Source organism: Zingiber officinale, chromosome 8A, assembly GCF_018446385.1.
Source record: "Zingiber officinale cultivar Zhangliang chromosome 8A, Zo_v1.1, whole genome shotgun sequence".
Taxonomy (NCBI): Eukaryota; Viridiplantae; Streptophyta; class Magnoliopsida; order Zingiberales; family Zingiberaceae; genus Zingiber; species Zingiber officinale.
Genome location: NC_056000.1, coordinates 33,452,150 through 33,472,607, shown reverse-complemented (window position 1 = coordinate 33,472,607; position 20,458 = coordinate 33,452,150). Strand labels below are relative to the sequence as shown.

The 20,458-nt window shown below is 35.4% G+C and overlaps 1 protein-coding gene and 1 long non-coding RNA gene across 2 annotated transcripts; both read right to left on the bottom strand.

The window, feature by feature from the left end:
* Positions 1-421: 421 nt before the first annotated feature.
* LOC122008375 (noroxomaritidine/norcraugsodine reductase-like) lies at positions 422-1,785 on the bottom strand. The gene is made up of 5 exons (XM_042564091.1): positions 1,624-1,785; positions 1,340-1,547; positions 1,025-1,241; positions 827-933; positions 422-726 (listed from the first exon to the last, which is right to left on the bottom strand). The coding sequence occupies exons 1-5, from the start codon at positions 1,716-1,718 to the stop codon at positions 550-552; spliced, it is 804 nt and encodes a 267-aa protein (XP_042420025.1). The 5' UTR covers positions 1,719-1,785; the 3' UTR covers positions 422-549.
* Positions 1,786-13,421: 11,636 nt separating this feature from the next.
* On the bottom strand, positions 13,422-14,742 carry LOC122008373. The gene is made up of 4 exons (XR_006119274.1): positions 14,651-14,742; positions 14,430-14,554; positions 14,181-14,273; positions 13,422-14,096 (listed from the first exon to the last, which is right to left on the bottom strand). It is a non-coding gene; the product is annotated as an uncharacterized LOC122008373 (long non-coding RNA).
* Between the last annotated feature and the right edge of the window lie 5,716 nt (positions 14,743-20,458).

Below are 20,458 nucleotides of genomic sequence, written 5' to 3'. Positions count from 1 at the left end.
TAACTTTATTTTTTATAAAACTTTTATTTAAAAAAGTAATAATAATATTAAACTGTCGGAATCATGAAACAAATTGTAACTGTCACAATATGACAATCAAGATACAATTAAGATTCACTATTCTCCGGGATCATGGTACTATAATAAGACATCTAGATTATTATCTAGGTATTCATTTGTAGGAATTTTTTCTCTAAATGAGGACGTAATCAAATGATACTAAGTTTCTGGGCTGATCGTCGTGTGCGCTTTCTGATTTACCCTGGTATTCAGTATAAAATTTTCATATGACCAAATCGATCATCCCAAAAATAATCAATAAAATTAACTAGGATTATCTTTACAATACACAAGTCAAACAATTCAACAAGCAATCTGTTCACCAAAAACTAAAAAATAAAACAATTTTTACGCTAAATTATTTCCACAAAGGTAATTCTTCATTTAAGAACTTAAATGGAGAGTTCAAACACCATCTTATTCAAGATGTTCATAAATAAGAACATAATCCCAAATACCCAACTTATTCAAAGATACCTCCATAGCTACTTAGTGATTTCCGTTCACAATTCTACCTCCATCGACGACGATGACCTGGCCATTCACGTAGCAAGAAGGAGGGAGGCAAAGGAAGGCCACGACGCCGGCCACATCCTCCGGCTCCCCCAAACGCCCAAGAGGCACGCGATGATTCTCCCTCGCCACAAATTCCTCGTCTTGCACCAACTGCCACAATAAACAAATTCATATTCATCGGCCAAAATCAATTATTTTTTTGGCAGATAATATTTTCTTTTCTAGATAACAAAAAGCTGTGTTCACGTACTAAGTCAACGAGTGGTGTTTTTATGCATCCTGGAGCTACACTGTTTGTTCTAATGTTATCTTTGGCCCATTCACATGCAAGATTTCTCGTCAGTTGATTCATTGCTCCTAATCAAATGAAGAAAGAGAGAGAGAGAGATCTAAGAGAATAGTTCATCTTCCAAATGATTCAAGCAAATTCAATCTATGCAAGAAATACCTTTTGTTGATGCATACACAGACAGATGATCCCAGGCAATGAAGGCAGAGATGGAGGTGATGAACACAATACTCCCACCTCCACAAGCCTTAAGGAGAGGATAAGCGAGTTGGCTCAAGTGGAACGCCGATTCCAGGTTTGTGCTGATCAAGAGCTTGAAATCCTCCGGGGTTTGCTCCATCGCCGGTTTGAAGATCGCTGTCCCTGCATTGTTAACCTGCAAAACGTACGAAGAAGATTAAGATTTAATTTGTTTAGGTTTTAGAAGGGGAGGAAAAGAAAAAAAAAATAAAAAAAAGAAGGTGTAATTAATACCAGAATGTTGAGCTTCCCGTCGAATTGGGACTTCACCGTCGCCATGAGCTTCTCTCTCTCGCTTGGGGAGGAAACGTCGCAGACAGATCCGGTGACTTTGAGCTTGGAACCGCGCCATTCCTGCAGGCACTTCTCCAGATCTGCTTCGCTGCGGGCGCAAGTGTGCACCGCCGACCCAAGTCTGGCGAGCTCCTCGACGATCGCATACCTAAATTAAGCTTGATGAATGAGTAGAAATATATAGATGGAAAGAGATGGAGTATTCGATCGAGGAATGTAACTACCCGATTCCCTTGGAGCCTCCGGTGACCAGAGAAGTCGTCCCGACGAGAGACCATCTGTTTGTGTCAATAGGAGCGTGTTCTTGGACGCTGCTCATGCTTCTATTTTCGGAATGGAACTTCCTGTTGAAATTGAGGAGAAAGATTGAGAGGAGTGTTTTGCAGAAGACAGGAGGGGATAAGGCGCATTTAATTTCTTTTTTGGGCAAAAAAAACAAAGGACATTTAATTTCTTTTTTATTTACTTTATGTTTTTTCCGATCTATGTCAGGCACAAACAAAGTAGTGTGCACACTTTAAAAATTGACCCTCAAATTTATTAAAACAATGCCACCTATAAATACTCAGAAATTGATCTAAAATTTATTAGAACAGCCACATCTATAAATATTAATTATATCAACACACAGAGGGTAAATGTTTAGAAATTGATTCTAAGATTTATTAGAATAATTACACATATAAATATCAATTATATCAACACACGAGGGTAAAGAGTGATGAATTGTCAAGATTTGAACCTAGGTCTCAAAATATAAACATAGCTTCATGTTTCCAAACATAAAGTTCATCACAACAATAGATATGATTATAGTAAAATGGTGATTATGCTTATCCTGCAGGCACGTCCCCAGATTATGTGAAAGGAGATAAATCACGAGATTAATTTATAGTCGATCGTTAAATGACTAGGGGTGGGAGGAATTTTTTTCAAGGGTATGTACTAATTGAGAATTGATCTCTGTCCCATTATAATAAATCTGTCATTCTCTAAGCAACTAGACACCTCGTGGGGACAACAATAGATACAATGATAAGAGGTGAGGTGGACAAATCTCATCAAAGACATATTACATTTGAGGAGTTTGCAAAACTTGTGACGTTGGGCATCCATCATGACTTATCTATATTTTTTGATTTACCCTGATAGCCTTGGGAAACTTCTGTAGCTAGATTAGATTTGCCACCTCTAAATTAATCAAATAGTAAGAATTAGATATCTAAATTACCAAAAAAAAAAATATTTATGGATCAACCATTCAATGATATGTACGAAAAAATAACTTTAATTTATGTGATTCATTCGCCAATAGGGATGAGTAAAAGTTGGATTAAATTGAATTAATAGACTAAACCGATTGAATTTATTATTTTAAAATTTTAGTTTTTTTTTAAAAATGGTTATTTCAGGTTAATTTGATTTGATATCAATTTTAAAACTTTTATTTCGATTAAACTGAATAAATCAAAATTTAACACAACTATGGTGATGACTTTTAAAAATCAGCACCACTATGGTTATGATTTTATAGGACCAGGAAGGCATGCTAGAGGAGGTGATGAATGTTAGTATATGTTAAATTATTATTATATGAAGGTAGATTAGTTTTTTGTTATTACTTTTATTATCTATTTATATCCCATTTTCCTGTGTAAACCTAAGTTTTTTTAAAAAAATGGTTATTTCAGGTTAATTTGATTTGATATCAATTTTAAAACTTCTATTTCGATTAAACTGAATAAATCAAAATTTAACACAACTATGGTGATGACTTTTAAAAATCAGCACCACTATGGTTATGATTTTATAGGACCAGGAAGGCATGCTAGAGGAGGGGTGAATGTTAGTATATGTTAAATTATTATTATATGAAGGTAGATTAATTTTTTGTTATTACTTTTATTATCTATTTATATCCCATTTTCCTGTGTAAACCTAAGTTTTTGTCCTCTCTATTTTCTCTATCTCTTTCTCCGTCTCTTTGCATCGTCTTTGGCATTCTATTTGCATTGTTCACATGGTATCAGAGCACAGTCCTACCGAGCCGAAAATTTTGGATTTAGAAGGACTTCAATGCCATTGTCGAGATTTGTGATTTCAAGGTGTATGAAGGTCGATCATTATGAGGCTCATAGGAACTGGTTTCATCTCATTCCGAACTCTTTATGTACCTCAATTGTCCTCGGAAAGTTTAGATTTATATATAAAAAATATCAACTCTACGATGAATTTCAAAATTCATCACAGATTGTAAATATTATTTATCTAAAAAAAGAAACTTTTCGAAGACAGTTGATGTACCTAAAGAGCAAGGAATGAGATAAAGTCAGTTTCTATGGGTTCTTATAAATCCCTTGATTATAAAAATGCCCTCAAATTTTATTCTTACCTAATATATTGAGATTATTGATTTTAGTAAGGTGATTAACATTTTTCCGACATCTTCAAGGTAAAAAAATCGGTGTAGTAAAATTAGTGGTTGAGGATATTTTTATAATCAGGGGAATTATAGAAATTGGTTTCACCTCATTCTGAGCTCTCTAGGTAGCTCAACGGCCACGGAAAATTCAAATATATATATATAAAAATATCAAATTGGCAACAAATTTTGAAGTTCGTCTCAGATCTGCGACGAATTTGAAATTTGTCGCAGATTCTGCAATGAATTTCAAAATTCATCGCAGATTGTAAATATTATTATTTTTTTTTTAAAAAAAGAAACTTTCTGAAGACGGTTGAGGTATTTAGAGAGCTCGGAATTAGATGAAACCAATTCCTATCAGTTCCTATAAATCCCCTGATCATACAGATGCCCTCAAATATTAATTTTACCAAATATATTGAGTTTTAAGAAAGTAATTAATCTTTTTTTGGACATCTTCGCGATGAAAAAATCACCGGTTTCCGAAGACGGTTGAGGTACATAAAGAGCTCGGAATGAGATGAATCAGTTCCTATGGGTTCCTATAAATCCTCTGATCATAAAAATACCTGTAAAAAATAATTTGACCTATTATATTAATTTCTAATTTGTTAAATCAATTATAAGCACGTAAGACTTAGTTAAATTTTTATAGGAAGTTTTAGATTAACAAGTCACACTTAATTTGAAATTCTGAAGACGATTGGGGTACATAGAGAGCTTGAAATAAGATGAAATAAGTTCCTATAGGTTTCTATAAATACCCTGATAATATATCAATTTTACCCAATATATTGTGATTATTGATTTTATGAAAGTGATTAATATTTTTAAGACATCTTCGATTTAAAAAAATCATCAGTTTGGTAAAATTAGTTATTAAGGCATTTTTATGATCAGGCGAATTATAGGAACGCATAGGAACTAGTTTCATCTCATTCCGAGCTCTCTAGGTACCTCAACCATCCCCAGAAAATTTAAATTTATATATAAAAAATCAAGTCTGCGACAAATTTCAAAATTTGTCGCAGATCTACGACGAATTTCAAAATCTGTTGCAGATCTGCGACGAATTTCAAAATTCATCGTAGATTGTAAATATTAATTTTTTTTAAAAAAAAGAAATTTTTGAAGACGGTTGATGTACCTAAAGAGCTCGGAATGAGATAGAATCAGTTCCTATGGATTCCTATAAATCCCCCGATCATAAAGATGCTCTCAAATTTCATTTTTGCCCAATATATTAAGATTATTGATTTTAGTAAGACGATTAACATTTTTCGGGCATCTTCAAGGTAAAAATATCACCGGTGGGGTAAAATTAGTGGTTGAGGGTATTTTTATGATTAGGAGAATTATGGAAACTTGTTTCATCTCATTCCGAGCTCTCTAGGTACCTTATCCAGACCTAGAAAGCTCAAATTTATATATAAAAAATATTAAATGTGACAAATTTTGAAATTCATCGTAAATCTGCGACGAATTTGAAATTTGTTGCAGATTCTATGACGAATTTCAAAATTCGCCGTAGATTGTAAATATTATTTTTTAAAAAAAGAAACTTTCCGAAGACGGTTGAGGTATCTAGAGAGCTCAGAATGAGATGAAACCAGTTATGATGAGTTCTTATAAATCTCTTGATTATATAGATGTCCTCAAATATTAATTTGACCAAATATATTGAGTTATTGATTTTAAGAAGGTGATTAATATTTTTCGGATATCTTTGAGATGAAAAAATCACCGATGGAGTAAAATTAGTGGTTGGGGGGCATTGTTATGATCAGGAAAATTATAGGAATACATAGGAACTGGTTTCATCTTATTCCGAACTCTTAGGTATCTCAAACGGCCTCGAAAATGTCAAATTTATATATAAAAATAATATCAAATCTATGCTAAATTTTGAATTTCGTCGTAGATCCCCTAACCATTTAATATGCTTGATGCGTTCCCTTTCCTATTTGCCCTAAGTTTGGTTTGCGGTGGCTGCACGTGGAGGAAGTTGGCGATTTCCATTCAGGTAAGGTCGTCTCCCTCTCTTCCAACTCCGACGAGTCTGTCGGCACTCGGCCGGTGGCGACTAGCGTTGGCCAGCCGCTGGTAGGGGTGTTCATTTGGTTCGGTTCGGATTATTTGGGTTATTCGGTTCGGGTTATTCGAATTTTATAATTTTCTAAATCCAACCAAGAACCAAACCAAATTAGCTATAAACCAAACCGAATTACTCGAAACTAATTCGAGTTATTCGGTTCGGGTACCAATTAACCCAATTTTCTTTTCATTTCAAATTTTCAATTTTCTTCAAATAAATAAACTCTTAATAATTTACATTTATAAATAAATAAGCTCCAAATTTGATAAAATAGTTTCATTTGATATAAGAAAAAAAACTTACTCATTCCAAAGTTTCCAAAGATTATACTAAAAAAAATTAAAAAATATATATTAATTCCTTATTCGGGTTTCGGGCGGGTTATTCGGATGAGGAGTTAAATCCAAAACCAAACCATTAACCCAATTAACATTTCGGGTCAATTCATTCAACCAACCCGAATTTCATTTAATCAAACCAAATAACCTGAATGTAATTTGGATCGGACGGGTTAATGGATTGACCCGAATAATGAACACCCCTAGCTGCGGGTGCTCGCGGCCTGTTGCTGGCCGATCGCGGGAGCCTGCCCCTGGCGTTGGCTCGTCGCGGGAGCGAGCAACTGGCCCTGGTCGAACGCGCGAGGTAGCTCCTTGCCCTGGCCGGACGCGTGAGGTAGAGCTTGGCCATGGTTGGTCGCGTGAGGCAGAGCTTGGTCGTTGTCGGCCGCATGATGCAGCCCCTGCTCTTGACCGATCGTAGTTGGCCATGGTTGGCCGCTGCGGACCTTGGCCGGCTGCGGCTAGCCCTGGCAGCCAACGAGGGGCGGATCTACTGGGGGGCGACGTCGGGGATCCCCCTTTTCTCGATCATGGGGGCCCTAGTATTATGGGGTTCCACAAGCGGAGATGGAGAAAACAGGGGCAGAGCTTACCTAGGCCCACTACATAGACCACAGTGGTCCTTCCTTGATTATTGATTTATTTCTTATGCCAGAAGTGTGATTGGTAATTCCTATGTATTTCTTGAATTGCTTTTACTTCTTGTTTCTGATTCAGTATCTGAAGCTAGTTTGAAGATGCTATATTTTTTTATTGAAAACTCTTATTTTGTCTTAGATTCATCCATTCCTCTCTAAGCAAATCTCACAACTGATTTTGTCCTATGATAAGCACACATATCATATATTCAATGTGTTGTGGAAGTCTATTATTTCCATTAGTTTGTTAAATTAACTCAACATTCTAGATCTAGGATTTACAGCTCTTAGGAAGGAATTACTTTCAGGAACTCTGAGAGTAATACCATTCATGGACTATAGGTTGGTTATGAAACAAGTTGCTATAGTGTGCATTAACCTGATTCAAGAAAAGAAGATGAAATACCTAAAAAAAGATTATGCACTACGGTTTGGCACACGGTTAGGGAATTAAGGATGAGGAGATGGAGACAAGTATCTTATTTGGATTAGAGGGACACAATTCTAGCATTTAAAGAGACATTTTATGTTACATCTATCCATTATTACTAAACATTTGATTAAATTTGGAGGCCCTTTTCAATTTCTGGTGTTTAAGTAGATGTTTGTAAATTTTGTAGATGTAAATGTTTGTAAATTTTATAATTATTTATCTCATAATTAATATTTTTGAACATTAATTATTTGATTGTAAACATTTCTTTTTTTTTGTTCATACTGTTAATATTTTTAAACAGGATTAGTCAAACACAATGAAAATTAATGTTGGAGTAAGTAAAAATTATATTTTTCCATATATAGTAATTTATTTATTGTAATCATTGATATTGTTTTGTATTTTTTTTTTGATGTAGGAAAATAAGGATGTTAGAAGAAGATGAAGAAGATTTAGTGATGTTTTGAAATTCGTTGATGGATGAATGGTTCAGAACTTTTTATGATGTTTGGATTGTATGGATATTAGATCTTTTATGATGTTTATATTTTGATGTATGATATGCTTGGATTGTAAAGATATTAGATGATGTTTGGATTTTATAGATATTTTGTAATATTTGGATTTGATGTATATAAACTGTGATTTGGTTTACATATAGTTTTATTAGGTATGATGTGCTGGATAGGATGTGTATTTATTGGATACATATTTGTGTACTGGTTAAATACAGAAATAATAAAATTCTAGATAGTATTTATTACGTTTTGTGACAAATTATGTGATGATAATATTTTCGTCGCAAATTTATTGTAATATATCGAAAAAATAGTGCTAGATTTTGCGACGAATTTTCATATTCGTCGCAGATCTGCAATGAATATTCAGATTCGTCACAGAATCTGCAATGAATCTGTAAATTTGTTATAGATTTACGAAAAATTTTGCTACGAATTATTTTTGTTGCAAAACTATCATAATTTGTTAGATAAATACTAGAAGATTCTGCAACGAATATGAAAATTCGTCACAAAATCTGCGACAAATATGCAAATTCGTCACAGAATTTTCGACGAATCTGCAAATTTGTCATAGATTTGCGATAATACTTGCGACGAAAAACCTTCATCGCAAAACTATCATAATATACCTAAACATGACTATTTGATTCTACGATGAATGTTAGGATTCGTCGCAGATTTTGCAATGAATTTATTGATTCGTTGCAAAAATTTGCGACAAACCTGATAATTTGTCGTAGAATTTGCAACGAATTTTTATGTTTGTTGTAGATTTTGCGACGACTTCTGTGACGAATCTGAAAATCATTGCAAAAATCAAAATTCGTTGCAAATTTAAGTATTTAAGTTTTGTGATCTTCCAGCTAACTCTGCGACGAAAATAAGAATTTGTCTTAAAAATCAACAACGAATATAATAATTCGTTGCAAAATCTGCAACGAATCATATTTTCGTCGCAAATCTGCGCTTCAATAGTTTATGATATTTGCAATGAATTTTGTGATGAATTTTATTTTTGTCGCAAAATTGGCGACGAATTTCAATTTTTCGTTGTAAATATTTTGGGACGAGTTTTCTGCAACGAAAATTATTCGTCGCTAATTTTGTCACAAAAAATTTTTGCAATGAATTTTTTTTTAAATTTGTCACCAAATTTGTCGCAAAAAGTAGTTTTTTTTAGTGAAATAAGTTTTTGTTGCATTGCCTAAACTGAACCAAACAATATTTGGTTATATTTTATTTTCCATAACCTTAGTTATATGATTACCTGATTATCACATAACTAAGGTTATACATGATAACTTGAACCAAATGCACTTTATGAGATTTACTTGATTCCCAACCCCCAGGGTTAGTACTCCTAGACTTTTGTACTTGGCATGAGTTCACTATCTCTTTCTCCTTTCCAAAAACTTTCCGAAGGCAGAAAAATCCCTTACAAGTTTGGATACAATCACCAGTATAATGAAAATAAACAAGTATTAAATAATACAAACAAAGCTTGCTGATCATGTACGGAAGTCCTAGGTGTTGCAACACTTCTCCTGGCACTTCCCTGATCTTACACGCAAAATGTCGAAGCCTTTTTGGACCTCAAAGAAGGAGGGTTGGATAAGAAGTGTGTCACAAAGCCTATGTCGTTGAGCCTTCTTTTATATACTTTCTCTAGTCGACTGAACAAATGTTTGATTGATTGATCCAAATCTGATCCTATAAATACAACACTTGATCTTTGCCTTTATCGGTCAACTGATGTTCCTTATCGATCGACTGAACCTTCGTGGTGTCCAGGTTCACGATCTGATCAATTCAAATCTCCACAAAATCAGCTAGATCGGTCAACAGATCCTCCTGATTAGTCGACTAATTCTTGACGTTTCCTTAACAGCCTAATCTGTCTTATATGATCCTCTATTTCCACATAGGTTCGGTCAACCGATCCATGAGATCAGTCAATCGATCCTTGGTTATCTAACATTTTAGGTTGATTGAAAAACTTTTAAGTCAACTAAAAATTTTTTTAGGTCAACCGAAAAACTAAATTTTTGATTACCCAAAAACTTATTTTCCTGAATCACAAAGATAAGTCCAAATACAACAAATATTGTTGGTGCAGTTGGTACCAATGGTCAAATCTGAGTTTTGATAAATAATAAATAGGTTAAAGTTAGACGTATTACGATCTAACCTTGTTGCCAAGTGTGTAGGGTTGACTAACCCCAGTCAAAATATTCAATTCCTGATTGGTTGAAGCCTAGATTTGTGATTTCACCAAGTCAGGATGTTCGATTTTTGACAGGTTGAAGTCCAGATATAGGATTCTTGCAAGGGTCGGGATGTGCAATTCCCAATTAGAGAAGACTAGATGTGCGATTCCGATAGGTCGGGATGTTTGATTCCCGAAGTCCGGATGTGTGATTCCAGAGGTAACGCTACACCTGGTAAGTAGAGGTAAGTCATTGGAGAAGAGTGACTAAGTGAGGACCCATCTCCATTCAAAGGGACAGTAGGCGTCGACCCAATTTAGGTCTATTTCAGAAACCTAAATTGAGACCCTGACTAGATCATGGTCTTGGGAAGACAGTGTCTAATTACTACTCATTATTACTGTGCTAATATTATCTTGTAAGTTATTGGACTAACACTTTTTTGCAGGGTAAAAGGAGCACAAAAGGCCTTAGGTAAACAGTGCCCGAAGATTCTTCCATGCTATGGAAAGCGCCTTCGTACTGTTCATGGAAGGCGAAGGTTCCTTCCGTAGGATAAAATTCAAACTTCATCACAGATAAGGAGCAACAAGTTCGGGATCAAACTTTATAGGTTGGAGGTACCTTTAAGGCTATAGAAGGTGTCTTTCACACCCTTTTTAAGGGTGTCTTGACCAAGCTTAAATTATCATCACTTCTACGATCCTCTACGCATCTGTTTGAAGTTCCGACTACTCTAGCTTCCCGCTACTGCTTCATAAAAGTGTGTCTACCACCAAGCTACTTTTCTGAGTCATTCGATCATCTCCGACAAATAGACAACAACACACGAGCGCTCTCAAAATTATTGGTAATATTTTATTAAGTGTTGTAATTTTTACTACTGTTCTAAAAGGGAAGTGTAGGTTGTTATATTATCCTTATTTCTTATATTCAATCACCTCTTCCAATGGTTCCGGAAGAAACATTTAGTGGATTACTCATCGATAGGTTAGCGGGACCTTGGTCTTGGAGTAGGAGTCGCCGAAGACTCTGAACCAAGTAAAACCGAACGCATGTTCTTTTGCTTATTTTCTACTTCACTTTCTTACTTAGTTTTTCGCTGCACACTTTGATTTCAAAACCGAAAAATAAGTTTTTTAAAAGTATGTGATTCCCCCTCTCACTTGCGTCTCAATCCAACAAATATGTCTAATTCTTTTAGTCTATCTAACCTACTAAACTTACTTGATTCTTGCTTTGAGTTCACTCCAACATTTCTCGTATTACCTAGGATTCATTCCCCTATGTTTTTTTTCCTTTGCCAAGTGTTCAGTCATACTTGCTTGGACTTTTTTCTTGCTAAATATCCGATCATTCATGACCTATTTGGACTTTACCTTTGCCAGACATCCGGTCAACATTGACCTGTCTAAACTTTCTATTGTCAAGCATCCAGTCAATCTTGACCTACTTGAATTTTTCCCTTTGCCAGCGCTATGGTTAACCTTGAATTAACCATGGACATTTCTCTTGCTAGTCATCCGGTTAATTTTGACATGACTAGACTTTTTCTTTACTAGTTATCCGGTCAACCGTAACTAAACTTTATTAAATATATTATCAAACAAAAATCAAAATCCCGAATGTTGATTGTGTCATCAAATTTTAGTGGTGCTAATTTTTAAAAATAGTATAAAAATCAGCTGTAGGGATCAGTACCACAATGATGATGGATGTTGGACTTTCTGGATTAATTTGATTAATTCAATTACAAATTAAATTAACTGATATTTTATCATATTAATTTGTTCAATTTTTATTAAAAAGTTTGGTTAGTTTAAAAAAAAAAAAATCATCCAATTCTGATTTAATCGATTGGGTACGTAGTTTCATTTTGAATCGATTATTAACCCTATTCACGGATCGAATGTGGAGGCACACACGTCATGGATAGCCCGAACTCGTTAAACATTGATTCAGCTCAACCTTGATTAACTCTTATCAAACCATACCATGACAGATCAGTAAGTACCGAAACTAAGCTGGTCTGGAGGTGCCCCAGCTAATGCCAAAACTCATTCATCAGTGCGATACAATAAATAATATGTTGGCTAAACTCAACAATTTCTACAACCTTGATATATATGTAATAACTTAACACCAAATGCAGCAACGCTAACAAGATAGTTACGGTTAATCGAAAAACTCTAAAAGGTGACGATATGCAGATCTGACACTGGAAACAGAAGTCAGGGGTGGAGATCAAAGCCAATCAAGCCTTGCTGCATTCTCAAACTGTTGCATACGATCACACCAATATAATGTCAAGATATTGGCGCCTGATATTGTAATTCGCTCATCATTGCTGTTCGCGAAGCTTAGAAGCAAGGAAAGACCCAGTTAAGAGGAGTGTTCTATCATCTTACACTGTGAGATAAAATTATGTATGATAAATCTAAAATGATCCGATTTTTTTCTCAGAATTATGCATTTATTAAGGTAACAGTAATGCTAGATCTTCCTGGATTTTGTGAACACAAAGCATTGTAAGATTAAAATCCAAGAATTCAGGATTCACCATAATTTTTTTTTTAAAAAAAAATTGTTTAGCGGCGGCTCCACATTATGGTGGCTAAAGCCCATTTCATATTTTTTTATTTTTTTTAAATATATAAATTTACATCAAAATCAAACAGATCAAATTATATTTAAAAAAATTGATTTTTAAATATGTAAAACAGGTAGAAATTATTAAATAAAATTAATATATATTATTAATAAATATGTAGATTATAAATATATATTTATGATAGTATATAAATGAATATTATAAATAAAGATAATAAATAGAAAATATAGATAATGATGTGTAAATTAGTAGGACCTAATATAGAGTTATTTTTAGGTTCATGATTATAAAGAAAAATTTATAAAAATTATGAATTTTAAACTTTTGATATACCAATGATATAGTACAGTGGGTCCCACATAAACAAAGTTGGATACTTGGATTTACATATTCATGATAACAATTACTCTTAAAATTGCGTACATCCAATTTTAAAAAATTTATTAAAATTATTTTAAATTGATTAAAATATTAAATTGTTAGGAGTGTTCTTTGCGTGCTACAACAAACCGATTTTTTCATAATAATTTATTTATTTATTTATGGAAAGAATAATTAAAAGATATGAGGGACATTCAAACTGGTGATCGCTGCCATTTACTTGAAAGACTTTTCAGAATGGATTATATTGAGTTAAAAAATCACAAAAATTCCGGATTTGTTTTTCAAGATAAATTTACAAGTAAATATCATTTAATAACTAATTAAGTACTTCCGGATACTTGACTTGTTGATGAATTTAATACAGGAGAAAAAATAAAAAAAAATAATTCATAAGATTAGAAAGCTAACTTAGACCAAACCTCTCCATTTGGTTCATTAACAGTTGACATGTGGAGACACTCAAGTCATGCACAGACTGAACTCGCTAAACCTCAATTCAGCCTGATTAAGCTCAGCCTTGGCTTACTTTTATTGAGCTACAACGTGCCAGATCCGTAATCACCGAAATTAGGCTGGCTCGGAAGCACCCAAACTATGCCATAATTCTTAATATGTTCGCTAAATCTCACAATTTCTACAACCTTGATATGCAAGTAACTTAACACCAAATGCAACAACGCTAACCAAACCGTTACGGTTAATGGAAAAGGTCACGATATGTGAATCCGAAACAGACAACAGAAGTCGAGGGCGGAGATCAAACCCTATCCAGCCTTACTGCATTCTCAAACTGTTGCTCAATGGCACCAATGTCAAGATATTGGCTCCTCCTATTGTAATTCGCTGACGATTGCAGCTCGTGAAACTTAGAAGCAAGGAAAGGCTTAGTCAAAAGAGGGAGCAAGGAGTCATGATCAGAGAGCACCGAACCAGATGAAAGCTTATTGTGCGCATTTTGAAATGCATTTGATATCTTAGGTAGTTCAACCCAGCGGATTGTTCTAGCAGCATTTTCCATTCACTCGAAAGGATCCTCTATCTGTAAATTTAAAAGATCATCAACTAGCTATAAACTGTAAGTAAGCATTCCAAGAAATTTCAGCAGAGACACCAACAATCTTACAATCAGGGGCGAGCTATAAAAATGACGGCTGATTTGTTGTCCATCATATGTAGAGATGCTATAATCCGAACCAAAAGTTCTAATATCTGCAAACTGCACATACAGATTAAATCTTGATCAATATCCCAGCAGGCTTTCTTTCATAGCTTACTTTGTATAAATTCAAGATAAGAAAATCGAGACGTGTTCAGTCTAAAACACTAAATGTTGTACAATTAGGTAACTAGCCATGAATCTAAAAGACCGCACCTTGTCAAAAAAGGACAGCAAAAGTTGAGCAAGAGAGCTTTGGTTTATAATTCTGCTAGATCTGAACCTCTGTATATTTGTAGAACACACATCCTCAAATTGACTCTGAGAGAAATTACTCCATCCTGCAACAACAAACCCTATATCATAATTATAGACATGTAGGCATGCAAAAAAGACATAAGAAATAAAGATGTTTCAAGGCACTAGAAGATATATACCTCGATCAGAAATTCTTTCATTAATTATTGCTCACAGTGGTGGCAAAATTGGTGGTTCGCAGGTCTGGTAAAGAAAAAGTAAAACAACACGAAGGATTCTAGAAAAGAATTTGATAGTTGATATTGCATCAAAAAATGAGCAGAAAAGAATTTGATAGTTGATATTGCACCAAGAAATGAGCAGAAAAAAATCACAAACTCACAACTTTACCTGAAAATGGAAGATAACCAACAAACACAGGGCATAGGAACTTAAACTCCCAGACTTTGGATCATTAATATCTCGTGCTTTAGCCCACTCCTTCAGCTGAGAAAAGGAATCGAGTAACATCACAAAGGAATCTAATAACACTTTAAAAAATGCTTACAACAAATGCTGACCACTAAAACCATGTCACGGAAACGGTCATCTATTTCAGATAGCCATTTAAGAACGTTGGGCTTCATTACACCAAGATGATTATTAACGGAGACATCAAACTAATGTATTTAAGCAGAGGAACTCTTGCATTTGGAATGTACTCAACAGAATTAGCAAGACCTGAAACAGAGATAGCAAATAGAAATCACTCACACATTGTTATCGTCTGTTGAAGATTCGAGATAGATAATGTAGATAGTATTAAAAATTTTCTATTTATAGATTTTGTTGTGCCTTTTTAAAATTTCAAAATAGGTCGACAATTGTTTAAAGTATACCACCATATAAATAATGAGTTATTACGGTATAAATTATTTCTTTGTGGGAATCTAGCTTTGCATGCTTTTCATTCAGTATTATAAAGAGAGGAGGGATGAATTGTCTGAAAAATAAGAAGTACCCTCCTCATTCTTTCAACTCTAAAAATACAACAATAAAATAATAAAATGACAGAAAAATACAGAAAAGACTCAAGAAATTGACTTGGTTACAACCTAGGTAGTTGTTAATCCAAGGCGGTTGAAAAGCTCAGAAACAAAAGCGAAGAAGCCTTTTACACACTAAGAAAGCTCAAACATTGCTAGGAATTTGAATACTAGAGTTGATTTGATTGTTTTCCTAGCTCCAAGGATCATTATATAGCTCCTGGAAATTCTATCTCGAGTGTTGAGGATGCCTTCAAAGGGATTGAGGGCGCCTCCAAGGGGATAAGCGGATAAAATTTTATCCATTTGCCAACGGCCAGTTTGGCCAGGTCGAGGGCGCCCTCAATCTGATGACGACGGAGGTGCCTCCAACGTCTGTTGAGGGCGCCTCCAGCTGTTTTTCCAACATTTCTTCATCTTCACTTTAGCTTCTGAAGTCCCGATTGCTTGGGTGATTACGGCCAACCGAAATAGGACTCACCCGAACCTAATTTCCGACCTTCTCCTCGAGCAGGCTTCCGCCCCGACTTCTCGTCCCTCAAACGTCGCACACGTTCTTCTAGTCCACCGGTGTACTCTTCCGCAGACGTTTTGTCCTTCGGACGCACCGAGCCTGTCGGCTCGCTTCCCGTGCCGTCTTTCTCGCTAGCTGCGTCTTCCGCTCGACTTCCTGCGCTCCTAAACTCCTGCACACTTAGACACAGGGATCAATAACAAACAGGATCTAACCTAACTTGGTTGATCACATCAAAACAACCACGGGGTACAACTATCTCCCCCTTTTTGATGTGCATCAACCCCAGTTCAAGTTAGGATAAAAACAGACAAGTAGTAATTTAAAGAAATTACTAAACTAACATTTTAAGCATAAAGATTGCAATAATAGAATTTGCAACACTAAGTAAAGTTAAAAAAAATTTAAAAATATTAACTCCCTCTAAACTTGTACCTATCTCTCCCCCTTTGATCACAGCAAAAACAGGGTAAAAAAATTTTGTTGTTTTTTTAAAAAAAATATAGTTGATAAAACATTTTCAAAATAAATTCTAAGTTAATAAAGAAAGTTCCAAATGATAACATTAATTTTCTATGTTTAAAAAAAACATTTATAGCATCAAATTTTCAAATGATTGAAAAAAGTTTAACAACATTATCTTAATTATATACTTATCAGTTTGTCAATTAAATATTCAATTCGATAATCGACTTCCAGGCTGTAGCAAGGCACTAGGTCTTCTTGGTTGTTGGATCATCAATAACTTTTAGACAAAGCGTTTTAAGGAATTTAAACATTTAATTTCTTCTAAAAGCCTTAACAAAAATGTTTAATCTAGATAAGCTTTTGGAACTCAATATAGGTTCCTTCCTACTGAATTAATCAAAAACTTAGGGGGTATATATTCTCTGGGAATTTTTCCAAGTTGCCCTTGATGTTTTGTTATGTACCAGTTTAATTTCCCATAAATCTTAAGAAAGTTTGGTTTTAAACATACATTTATTTTTAAACTTTCAATTTGCAGTTTTAATTTATCATTTTCTATTTGTAAATTATCTAACAATATTTTTAAATCAGCAATTTCTTTTTCTGATTTGACTAAGTCTTTTGTAAGAACTTTGATAAAATGACAGGATTGTTTCGGATTTAGAGTACGTACCTCACTTACCTCTATTTCTGATGCTCCCCCTTCATATCAGCTTTCTTCTGATGATTTTCCCCCTTTATCTATGTTCATCTCTGAGTTGGTTTCTTCTTCAATTTGATGGTTGGCCATCAGTGTTAATCCCGAGAAGGCTTCGACTTCAGATTTGGAGGATGATGAATCTGACCACGTGACCTTCAAGGTATTGTACTTGGAGGATGTTGGCTTGTACTTTCCTTTCTTCTTTTCGTTGTTCTTTTTCTTTATTTTTGGGCAATCATCCTTGATGTGCCCTTCTTCATTATAATTGTAACAACGGACCATCCTTCTGTTGCGTTGATGCTTTCTCGACTGCGATCTCAATTTATTACTCTTAATAAACTTATTGAACTTCCTTACCAACAGCGCCACTTCAGTTTCATCAATAGACGCTTCGGAGTCGGGATCGTCCATATCAGCTTGTAAGGCAACATTGAGATTTGACTTCTCTATAGGTTCTGTAATTCGAGACTCGTGAAGTTTGAAAGTAGAAAATAAGTTTTCTAGCGTACTTACCTCAAAATCCTTAGAGATGTAGTATGCATCTACTAAAGACACCCACTCTAACGTTCTCGGGAATGCGTTGAGCGCATACCGAATCGAATCTCGGTTTGTTACCGATTCTCCGAGGTTGTTCAGTTGAGTTATTAGTTCTTTGATTCTCGCTTGGAGTTGCACTACCTTCTCTCCATTGTTCATCCGGAGATTTGTAAGCTGAGTCCGGAGGATGTCCCGCTTTGCTAACTTCACTTCTGAGGTGCCTTTGTGGAGCTCCAGGAATTTTTCCCAGAGGTCTTTGGCGGAGTCATAGTTTCCGATCTGACTTACCTCCTGAGGCAACAGAACACTGAGCAGATGGAACTCTACATTTCTGTTGGCCACGAAATCGGCTTGCTCCTTCTTCGTCCAGTGATATTCTTCCTTATCTTTTGGGACTGCAAAACCGTATTTCATTGTTAATAAAATATCGAAATTCGTTTTAAAAATACTTCCATTCGGCGTTTCCATGTAGCGAAGTCTCCGTCGAATTTGAGGGGGGGGGGGTAAATACTTACACCAGCCATCGTCTTAATCTTTACTGCTTCAAACGACAGTTAGTCCTTTTGAGGCTGTTGGCTCTGATACCATTTGTTGGCGCAGCGGGCCAGTAAGAGGGGAGGGGTGAATTGCCTGAAAAATAAGAAATATCCTCCTCATTCTTTCAACTCTAAAAATGTAACAATAAAATAATAAAATAACAGAAAATAGAGAAAAGACTCAAAAGATTGACTTGGTTACAACCTACGTGGTTGTTAATCCAAGGTGTTGAAAAGCTCAAAAACAATCTCCTTCTCTAAAGGCGGAGAAGTTTTTTACATACGAAGAAAGCTCAAACGTTCCTAGAAATTGAATACTAGAGTTGATTTGATTATTTCCTAGCTCCAGGGGCCATTATATAGCTCCTGAAAATTCTATCTCGAGTATTGAGGGCTCATGCAAAGTAGTTAAGGGCACCTCCAAGGGGATAAGTGGATAAAATTTTATCCGCTTGCCAATAGCCAGTTTAGCCAAGTTGAGGGCTCCCTCAAGGCTGTTGAGGGCACCCTCAATGCTGTTGAGGGTGCCCTCAATCTGATGAGGGCAGAGGCACCTCCAACATCTGTTGAGGGCACCTCCAGCTGCTTTTCCAGCATCAAGGACAACCAATCATTTTTCTCTAAGTTATCACACTTGATAATCTCTTCCTATAACTTCTCAAAATCATCAGATGTTGTAGAATTTGCAATGACATTCTTTATGATGTGATAATGGTTTTAAAAAGTCAAAGAGTTTAATTTATCTGGGAATTTGTTCAATATGTGCCACAAACAATATCGATGTACTATTTGAGGAAAAATCTGCGCAATAGCTTTTGTCATAGCAGGATCTTGATCAGTGATGATAATGTTGGTCCCTTTGGAGGTCGGCAAGAGGGGAGGGGTGAATTGCCCTGAAAAAATAAATTCGACCTTTCTCGAATTTTTAACTAAATACAGAACAATTGTAATTAAAAAGACAGAGACCAATAAAGAAAATGAACACAGAGAAGTTACTTGGTTTGCAATCAAAAGATTGCTAATCCAAGGAGAATAAGGCGTACTATCTAAAGATCTCCTTTGGGCGGAGTAGCCTCTTACAACGTTAACAACACAGAAGAAAAGTAAAGCACAGAGAAATAGATTACAAGTGAGTTGTTGAAAAGTTTCTGTACCAAGGCTTTATTTATAGTCTTGGTCGGGGCGCACCGAAGGGTTCCAGGCACCCTGGGGGGATAAAATTTTATCCCCTACGTATGGATCATGGTTTGACCGCGATCTGGATAAATACCAACTTCGGGAGCCTGGAATGGATCCGGGCAACCGGACCACTAAGTCAACCAAGTTGACTTTCTGCTCCGGTGCTGCTTGCCTCGGTCTCCGCTAGCTTGGGTGATCTCGGCCATCCGGAATAGGGCTCACCCGAACCCAAGTTCTGGCCTTCTCCTCGAGCAGCCTTCCTTCCCAGATTCTCGTCCCTCGAATATCCTGTATGTTCTTCTCGTCCACCGGTGTACTCTTCCGCGATCACCTCATCCCTCGGATGCACCGAGCCCGTCGACTCTCTCCCCGTGTCGTCCTTCTCGCTATCCGCATCTTCCGCTCGACTTCCTGTGTTCCTAAGCTCCTGCACACTTAGACACAATGGTTAAGCAAAACAGGACCCAACTTAACTTGTTTGATCACATCAAAACACCTTGGGGTTCCAACAATCTCCCCTTTTTTTATGTGAGCAACCCAAGTTAAGCTAGGGTAAACCAAACATAATGTAAAAACAAACAATATTGAAAAATAAGTGTAAGTAAGATTTTTCAATGAAAGAAATGTTAAATACACCTCCCCCTAAGGCAAAAATATATATATTTATATATTTTTTTACTTTTAAATTTGTAACGTAAAGATTTCTTAACTTAAAAAAATGTTCTATATTTTCGTAAATATGAATATTTTTGAAAATATTTTCTAAAACAAATTGAGTAACCCTTTAAAGCATTAAGTAATTTTAATTTTAATGCTTTTTCAGTTAGTCAATTAAACTGTTTATTTCAATACTTGGTTTCCAGGCAATGGCGAGGTACTAGGCCTTCTTGGTTATTGGAGCAACAACCACTTTCTTAGACAAAGCCTTATAAAGAGATTCACTGTTTAATTTTCTCGCTGAAAGCGCTAAAATTAATTAATAGTTCAAGTTAAACACGACTTTAGAACCCAATATAGATTTCATCCTA